Source organism: Stegastes partitus, unplaced genomic scaffold, assembly GCF_000690725.1.
Source record: "Stegastes partitus isolate 25-593 unplaced genomic scaffold, Stegastes_partitus-1.0.2 Scaffold590, whole genome shotgun sequence".
Lineage (NCBI taxonomy): Eukaryota > Metazoa > Chordata > Actinopteri > Pomacentridae > Stegastes > Stegastes partitus.
The window spans coordinates 125,069-134,310 of NW_007578321.1; the positions used below are offsets into that span (position 1 = coordinate 125,069).

The following is a 9,242-nucleotide window of genomic DNA, read 5'->3' on the forward strand; positions in this document are numbered from 1 at the left end:
TAGCAGGTCAGCGCGGGGTTCAGCAGAGACCTTCGCTTTGGCTCTAACAGGCGCCGGCAGTGTGGCGAGAAAGTGGGCGGTAATTACAGCCGTGCAGGAGGGGAAGATGTTCTCCTGCAGAGATGAAAACGCAAACACAGAGCGAGCACACAAAGACACACACACACATACGCACACACAGCACTCATTCCAAAACTGATAATGAGCATCTAATGAGCGGTGATGTCATTACCACGAAAACACAGCTGCCTGCTACCGACTCGCTCTCCTTCGCTTCTTCTTCTCTGATCTGTCCACAACTGCTCGCAGTTAATTAGCCTGCAGATACATGATGCTCTTTTTCTCTTGGCTCGTTGTATTTTAAACTATAATAATGACATAATGGTGGTTTGATAAAGTGAAAAGATGTTAATATGTGTTTATATATATATATATATACTGGCTAAAGCTGAACTAATTGCCACAAAGCTGACATTTTGTCATTTTCAAGGTGCAGCTTAATTGCAACAGAAGCTCTCAAAAGGTTATTTCAGGTAGACTTTCCCCTCTGCTAAACTGGCTGCTGACTTTCTGCCTCTTAAATGTGCAATCCTAGAGGGACACCCAATATTTCGGGGAGGGGGGGGACAGCACAAGGTCATTTATAAATTCTTTCTGGGTCAAAATTGGATGAAAACATTTGGGTGAGTATTGTCAGGAGGATATGGCCCAGATACATGATCAGTGCTGAAACTAAAGTTAATATCTAAAAATAAAAAATAAAAATACGACCAGGTCTGTAAATGAAAAAAGAGGGTTTTACTCAGTTTATTGAACAAAATATTTTACAGTATCTTGGATATACATATATACATATTATCTTGTACTGTGTAACGCGGTCGATGAACCCCTGCAGTGACACTGATTGCAGCGCTGTGCCTCCAAAACTTCAATGGATGTGTTTTTTTATTTGTATTTTTTAAGGAAATAGTAAGACATCATTGACTTCCAAACACATTATACAAATCTTAATATAGAAAGCACAAAAAATAAGAATTTATCCGTGAAAAGTACCCACTCTTAGGACAGAAATTCTTCATACAAAAACAACTTTTACATTTTTTTTTTCTTTTTTTTTTTTTTTGCATTTACAGTATGCAGGTAATAAATATACCTGGAATTCCCTCTGGGTTGCTGTTGTTTTTATGTATTTTTTTGCGGTGTCGTTCACCTTTCCTCGGCAGGGAAATCACCATTTAAGGACTTATTCTAGAACAAATAAAGTAGCGGAGCTTCTGCTGTCGCCTCCACCGCTGCTGCTGCTGCCACATTATCAGCAGGCCTCTCAGATAACATACACATCAGTCTTCTCCCCAAGAAGCCAATACGTTCTCATTTTGCCTTTGCCCTGGAAAAACACAGAAATCAATAGGTTCATCAATGGAGATGAGGAGGGGGGGAGGTGGGTAGGGCGTTGATATCATCTATTAGGCTGCCCTTCATTTAAACTTGACCCTGAAGCTGCTTGCACCTCCACTTTACCCCAAAAATGACGCATCAGTGCACAATCCAGCGACGTGTACATAAAAAATGCTCTTTGTGCTGTAAACTTTGCATCTTGTTTCCCTGAACAGTTACTCAGAAACAGAAAATAAATCAACAATTTAGATTTTTCTTGCCAGAGGTGCAGCTTTAAAAACTCTCCGCGCTAACAGGAATGTAGCAGAAGCACTAAATTCTACTTATTTACCTAAAAGCTGTCACATTTAACGATATTGATTCCACCTCTTGAGGCCGTTAAACTCAACCTCAGTGTCCCCCAGTCGTAGCTACAGCGCTGACTTTATGGTGTAAACTGTAAGTCAGATGATTAGTTGTAGGTTTATCCATGAAGCAGCGTCTAATTCTTTCCATTTGTTATTTTAACTAAACAAGGAGAATATGTAAAATAACAGTTAAAATGTATTTATCACTTTCAGTCCTTAATATAACATTTTTATTCTTTCAAATGACGGCAAATGTCTTTAAAATAAGATTTTTTTTTGCTGATTTAGGTACAGCAAAAACAGTGTTAATACAAAATCAGATTATAGAAACTTTTGTTTTTATGGTAAACATGTAAATTAATATGTTTTAATGTGATACTACAAGTTAATATGTGATTTAACAAATGTAACAGCGCTGACTTTATGGTGTCAGCTATTAATCAAATGATTAGTTGTAGGTTTATCCATGAAGCAGAGTGTGATTCTTTGCATTTATTTAGTTTATGTTATATGTTTCCAATGCACATTTTCTTCCATTTCTTTTTGTTTTTAATTTAAGTGTAATTGTGCTGATTGTGGTGAAAATTTGCAAAAACTAAACATGCTTTTTGCAGTGTGAGCTTAGCATGATGATGAGTCTCTTACCTTCATTTCTACGTCTCCTCGTAACTGGAGATCAAAGTAGCCGAACTCATCCAGCACTTCTTTGGTGGCCGAGGAAACGTGGATTTTTAAGGCTGCAAGACACACGATGGAGCATTTACTCAGTGTAAATGTCAAGTGACAACTCCTAATATCTGCTAAAACTGCTTCTAATTCAATATTCGACAGAGATGCTCTCGGTTCCGTCAGCAGTCGAAACGCTAACGTGACGAAAACCTGTACTGTTTTGTCCACTTAATGCTCAGCGTGCAGAGATACGAGACGCTGCCGGAGCTTCAGGTTGTACAGTATATCGCTGGGTAAGGGCCCTCAGCTGTAAGTGCTATCAATTATTTACCAGGAGGAGGCACAATACAGGAAGCGACTCAGTAGTTAATCAATACATCTGATGATTCACTCGCAAAATATCAAACCGCCGTTTTATAACAGCAGCGCCTGTCACTGGCAGTTAAAAACAAAAATGTCAGTGTGGAAGGTATTACACTCAGCAGGTCGGTGCTTCTCATCTGCAGCTTAGAAATCTTTTTTTTTTAAACTGATCCGACCACATTAACAGATGCTTTGGCAAAGGTAGGAGAAAAAATGACAGTTCTAGTAAAGACAGAGACGTAACCACGTAGTTATTGTTTACTGGGATGATGATGAACACACTACAGATTGTTCATCATAGACTAAAAAAAAAGATAAAATTCTCACTAAAAATACATCTGAATTTCTAAATCCTAATATCTTACTATTCCTCTGTGCCATGAAGCTCCATTGTTGTGTGAAGACATTTCCATGAACCACAGTGAAATTTTTTATCCTGAATCCGTCCCACATACATCAAATGAGTAATAATTCAAATTAAAAATAGTCCACAACGAATTCAATCTCTATTCCTCTTCGATTAATATTTGTTAAAACTAGTTTTAGCAAATATTAATCGAAGAGGAATAAAGATCTTGTTGTCTGTAAATCCACTTTTTGATCAATCGGTTAATTTTTCAGTGCTTTTTAAAATAGAATTTGCTTAAAGTTTGAAATGTTTTGAAAAATGCCAACCTTTAGCCTTTAAAAGTAGCTCTTTTGCATATGTATGTGCAGGAATAACCTCCTTGTTTACACCATTTTTCAATAAATAATGTCCCAACTGTAGAAGTTATACTAGATGTGTACATAATCCAAAAACACCGATGTGTCTTTCTCCCCTCTATCCTCAGACTGTTGGTTTAGAAAAGGAAAAACTTCTCAAAAAGGGAAAGTAAAAAGAGATGCCAGAGCTACAACAATCTGACAGCCCAGACGAACGAGCTGCAAAGTCCTCGTAAAGTCAGATAATGACAACAGTGTCACCGGCGCACCGATTTGTGTAGAAACATGTTCCTTCCTGTTCAAATTCCAGATCTGTGTTTACAATCCATCAGACACCAGAAGGGAAAGAAGCACGCCGGAACAAAAGCCCAGCGACGGCGACACTCACCCTCTCCGTTGGACTCCATTCGGGATGCTGTGTTGACAGTGTCTCCAAACAAACAGTATCTGGGCATTTTCAGCCCAACCACACCGGCGCACACCGGACCTGTAAAACATGAAGCAAACACATTTTACAGCCGAAAAAAAAACAAAAAAAACCCCCAATCATACCTGGAATGTGAGGAGCTGCTTTCATTAGCGTACAGCAGCGTACATGCTGTCAGATAGGAAGACAGAGGGTGTGAGCGGACTGAATTTGTGCACAGAATGCTTTAAATTACTCTGACAATGCTAAGTACCGGCCTACGCACTGCTGCATGTCAAGCATCTGAATGGGAGCACAAGCAGCGCTGCCATGAGCTGATACAGTCCAAATACTGTGTCAGAAGCCTCTTGTAAATTACGTCAGACTAAAGGCAGCAGACAGGCGAGGATAAAACATCCTGAGTGTTTATGTCCACTCCGTACGTGGGCATGTGGGAAGTTGCAAATCACCGCTGGCCTGTGAGCGATGCACAACCTCAGCGCACCCAGCATACCGGCCTGGCAGTAAATCCTTCCTCTGTGAAGGGTGAAATATTTAAATGTTTAATTAAAGGTGTTTAAGGGGGTGTTTACTCAACTTTATGGTCATTTTGGAGGTTGTAGAATGTGCCGCTGTTGAGCTGTTGTGTTACACTGAGAGGTCTTTACCAAACGGGCTGGACAGACCGCAAAGTACAGACATAAAAGTGATTTTCTTTTCCATTCGGTGTCTTTAAAACAACACATCTCTGAGCTTAAAATGACCAGAATCTTGGGATTCTGGGAACTTATGTAGACATTGTTATATAATGTAATACCCTGGATTCACACATGGAGCCACTTCTGATGCAGCAAATTCTAATCCTACAAGTGTTTCTCGCTTATGTAAAAATCACTCAACACATATTAAAAATGTGACTTTACTATGACTGATGATGGGATTTGTTGATGTGTGCAGATGTTAAGAAATCTAAACTGAAAAAAAGAAATTGACAAACAACACTGACGAATGTTATTGCATGAAAAGCTGCTACAATAATCCTGTTGTTCGTACAGCACTCTGCTCATCTATACTGGGAAAAAATATTTTAAAAATCTGCTAGAAAAAAAAAAAAAATTTAGCAGCAAGAGTGCCAAAAAGGTTTTTTTTTAAAAATGTAATACTGTAAAATTCAAAAACTGTAAAAAATGGTGCAAAAAATGGCAAATATCTGTAAAATAATGACATTTTTTAGCAGATTTAAATGCGGTAAAACATTTTAGTAAATTTAGTTACACAATTAGGGACACTTTTGGCTCGTCTTTTTTTATTTTTCAACCTTTAAATTAAATTTTTTGTCCCCGTTATTTTACACAAAATATTCTCTGTAATTTAACAAAACAGAGAGGATATGTAAAATAACAGTTTAAAATGTATTTAGCATTTTCCGTCCTTGATATATCTTTTTTTTTCTTTCACACAACTGCAAATGTCTTTAAAATGACACAATTTTTTTTTCTGATTTGGGTACCGTAAAAACAGTGTTATTATAGTCAAGAACAAAATACTATTTATACAAATCCAGATTATTGGCACCTGTTTTTATGGTAAACGTGTAAATTAATACTTTTTAATGCAGTTTTACAAGCTAATGTGTGATTTAAGAATACAGTAACACTAAATTGTGCATAAAAATTACTGTTGACATTTTTTACAGTGTAGACCGGACAAATTGGATTAGTTAGGTGTTAAGAATGACTAAATTTACTTAATGTATTGTACTCAAGACAAGAACCTCTGTTTGCTAGATAGAGCGAGGTCGTGCATGGTAAAGCCTTCCACTGAAATGCTCTCTTTTTTTTTTTTCAACACATATATTTGGACAGCTAACTATTGTATCCTCAATGGGAGCTGAAAAGTTTAACCACAGCAGTAATCAAGTGGCCTGATTCAGACCTTCGACTTGTTCTAAACAGTCGGGTGTTTTTGCTCATTACTGGTGAGCTTCTTATCTGGGCCCAATCAGATGTTGGTCGACGATCGTCATGTGTCTGGAAAAGCAGCGACATCAATGAGAACAGCAGCCGCAAAATTGCCTCAAAAATGGGGACAAGTGTGGCTGAGATCGATGAACCTGCTCCATCGATTGTTGTTAACAATGTTCTCTCTTTAACAGAAAGCAGCGAACACTCAGCAGAAAATTGCACCCGAAAGATAATAAATGACGGCGTGCTTTGCTCAGCGCCTCAGCAGGTTGAACTTTGGTCGTTATTAGTAATCAATGCTGGGACCTCGTGTCTCCAGTCTGAGCCACTTCATGGAAGAAGTCCTGTTACAAGTAAAAGTCCTGAATCTAAATTATTAAGTTAAAGACAAGTAATGGCATCAAAATATACTGAAAGTACCAAAAAAAAAAAGTGCTCATTATGCAGAATAATGCCTCTTATATTATTGTGTTCATCCTTTAAAACGGTGAATTTAATACTTACTGCTGGGCAGGGGAACAATAAGTTTTGCCAAATAAGTTTTATCGTAATCCAATAATATTACATAATTCTTTTAATTTGTTGATTAAATTTTGTATCATTAAACTGAATCTGCAAAGCAACACACAAAAAAATAGGACTTCTGCTCAGCCATCTGTCATTAGTTTGAAACTTTTTTTAATCATAAACTTTAGATACTTAAAATGGCATTTCTGAAATTTTACTTTCTGTACTTTATGAGATTACTTTTTTTTTTTAATGCTTGTTGATCAAACTTCAGCACATTTTTTGCAAATCTAAAGGCTGTTCGAACAACAATATTTAAGGAACTATTTAAGATAAAAGCCTGAATTTTTCAGTTTTTTCTTATTTCTTAGGGGGAAAAAATCATGGCTATATTCAGTCCCTTTCATAGTTAGATTTCTATGTGCACAAAAAATGTGCTGAAAGTAGGCAATTATAAAAAAAAAGTTTCATATATCAGGCTAAGCTTTCACAAATGTTTCCTCAAATGTCCATATTTTATGCTATGAAAATTTCAGGCAAATCAGAGACAGCTGAGCAGAAATTATTCTAAAAAAATGATGATTTGAGATGAAATGAACCAAATATAAAGTAGTTTAGGTGGAAATATTCAACTAAGCACAAGTAGCCCATCACTGTACTTAAGTACTTGAGTTAACATAATTGAATCAGATTTCCAGGTCAGGGTTAGAGCTCAGACTCACCTGTGTGGATCCCTATCCTGAGTCTCAGCTGGTCGTTGGGTCTGTGTCGGATCTTGAACGTTTTGACCTGCTCTAACAAAGCCAGCGACATCCCGGCGATCTCTCTGGCGTGGAGCTTCCCGTTCCTCACCGGCAGCCCCGACACCACCATGTAGGCGTCGCCGATGGTCTCCACCTGATGAAGGAGCAATCACAGGAGATGGAGGCTTTAGTAAAGTTGCTGTTGTACCTCCCAACAGGGAGTCTTTGCTTCCTAGTGCGCTCGAACAGATCAGATCATCAGGGGCCTTCATCTCTGATTTGTTTGAAACTTCATTCTATCAATGTTCAAAATGGTATCTGTGAAATGTTAGCTTAGAAAATCTATATATATATATCATCCCTTGACCGACTTTCTGCTTGGATTTTTCAGCGTTTTGTGGGGCAGCTTGTCATTCCAGCTCAATCCATTCTGACAGTTCAATAAAAATAAGCTTTTCTCATTTTTGTAACCACGTATTTTACATTAATATTTATTCTACATGTTTTGTTTTGTATTATTGTAGCAGAAAATATCACCAGCTGACTTCTGCATTATCAAATTTTTGGTTAATTTATGTTTAAAGATGGGACTTTTCATGATGTCTCCATTTTTTTTTTCACATTTTACCTCACATATAACCAGAGATAGTTTGATCGAGTATTGCAGATTCTGAATCAACGACATGATGAGAAATAACAGTAAAAATTCCAGCCTTTTATCTTTAATATTTCCTGAGATATTGTTGTTCAAACATAGCCTCATAAAAATCTGTCAATGGGAGATTAAAAAATAAAATAAAATAAAAATTAGCCAATAAAAAGCAAAGCTAGTAAGCTAAAATTTCACAGATATCTTTCTAAATATCAATATTTTATGCTAAGAAAAATATGGGGCAAATTAGAGATAAAAATTTTATGATTTGAGATGAAATAATCCTTAAAAAAGTCAAATAAAAATAGAGTAAATATGATAAGATACGATCAGTGATTCTGTGATTAGCTGCAAAACATCCGTGTAACTGAAGAAGAAAAAATACCTCTAAAAAGACCAAAAGCAGAAATTATATTATATTTATTCACTCTATTGTGGTGTCCGTGGGTGTGGATTGTGTCGGTTCAAGTTAATTAATTAACTCCACATGTTAGGGGACCTTAGTTAAATCAGAGTTAAAACTGATCATCCCGACTCACCTTGTATACATCGAAGTTATCGATGATGGCGTCAAAGCACGTGTACAGATCGTTGAGCAAAGTGACAACCTGTGGAGAGACAAACGATTAGTTTAGATTCAATAAAGCCACAGCGCTACGAGGAGCAGACGAGAACTGAGAGTTTTCAGCTTATATCCCGCGTGTCAGCCAAAAGCATTACGAGTGAAGGATGTAAAAGCGCGGGCTGTGAATCCAGCATTAGACTGTGTGTTTTCTTTTGGTAAAAGCCTGACAGATTGGGAGTCTAGTGTGTCTGCGAAACCTCACAGTCTCTCGCATTATTTCTGTCGCTGGATGATTGCCCGCCGAGGCTTACTGACAAACACATTTACAAGATCATAAATCAAATCCACAGATGGAATATTACAAACACAGTCTGCATTACATTTAGAAAATTGTATTGGCTCATAATAGCCGTAATGTAGCAGCAGTGTCAGAGGTGGGCTGTTTATTCAAGGACCATTATCGGTATTTAGGCTTTGTTTCAGATTTAAAAGAGCCGGCCGGGGACGTCTTGTGCCGTCCTTTAAGAGCGGGAGCAGCGCTAAGTACACTGTGATTAAAGACACGTTCCACAATCGCCATAAATGTTCTAATAGCTGCACTGTTTACATATATCCACACACTGCATGACAACGTAATCGCATTTCACTGCTTGTTGCTGCCGTTTCGTTGTTTGGAGGTCAGGCACAGGATTTGTGGAGTCATCTGCTGAAGCGTGCATAGTGTTACCCAGGCTACCTATATTACTTTATGGATGTGCTGGTAGAGTGTTACATTACTGCTCTGTAGCTGCACTGGTGGTCAGAACTCCACAGGTTATATTAAATCTCAGCTAAATTGCATCTGGACCCTGTGGAGTCTTTCTGCTTCCTGGGCACCATCATCACCCAGGACCTCGAGTGGGAGCCGAACATCAGCTCTCTTA

At 37.8% G+C, this 9,242-nt stretch overlaps 1 protein-coding gene across 1 annotated transcript in view; it reads right to left on the bottom strand.

Moving 5' to 3' along the window:
* Nucleotides 1-791: 791 nt before the first annotated feature.
* Nucleotides 792-9,242, bottom strand: part of npr2 (natriuretic peptide receptor 2) — a 79,891-nt gene continuing 71,440 nt past the window's right edge. Inside the window, exons 18-22 of the mRNA XM_008289045.1 lie at nucleotides 8,294-8,362; nucleotides 7,082-7,256; nucleotides 3,871-3,969; nucleotides 2,391-2,482; nucleotides 792-1,387 (exon numbers count right to left, since the gene is read on the bottom strand). Coding sequence (XP_008287267.1) covers nucleotides 1,325-1,387; nucleotides 2,391-2,482; nucleotides 3,871-3,969; nucleotides 7,082-7,256; nucleotides 8,294-8,362 — 498 coding nt within the window. The 3' untranslated portion in view covers nucleotides 792-1,324. The remainder of the gene's footprint in view (nucleotides 1,388-2,390; nucleotides 2,483-3,870; nucleotides 3,970-7,081; nucleotides 7,257-8,293; nucleotides 8,363-9,242) is intronic.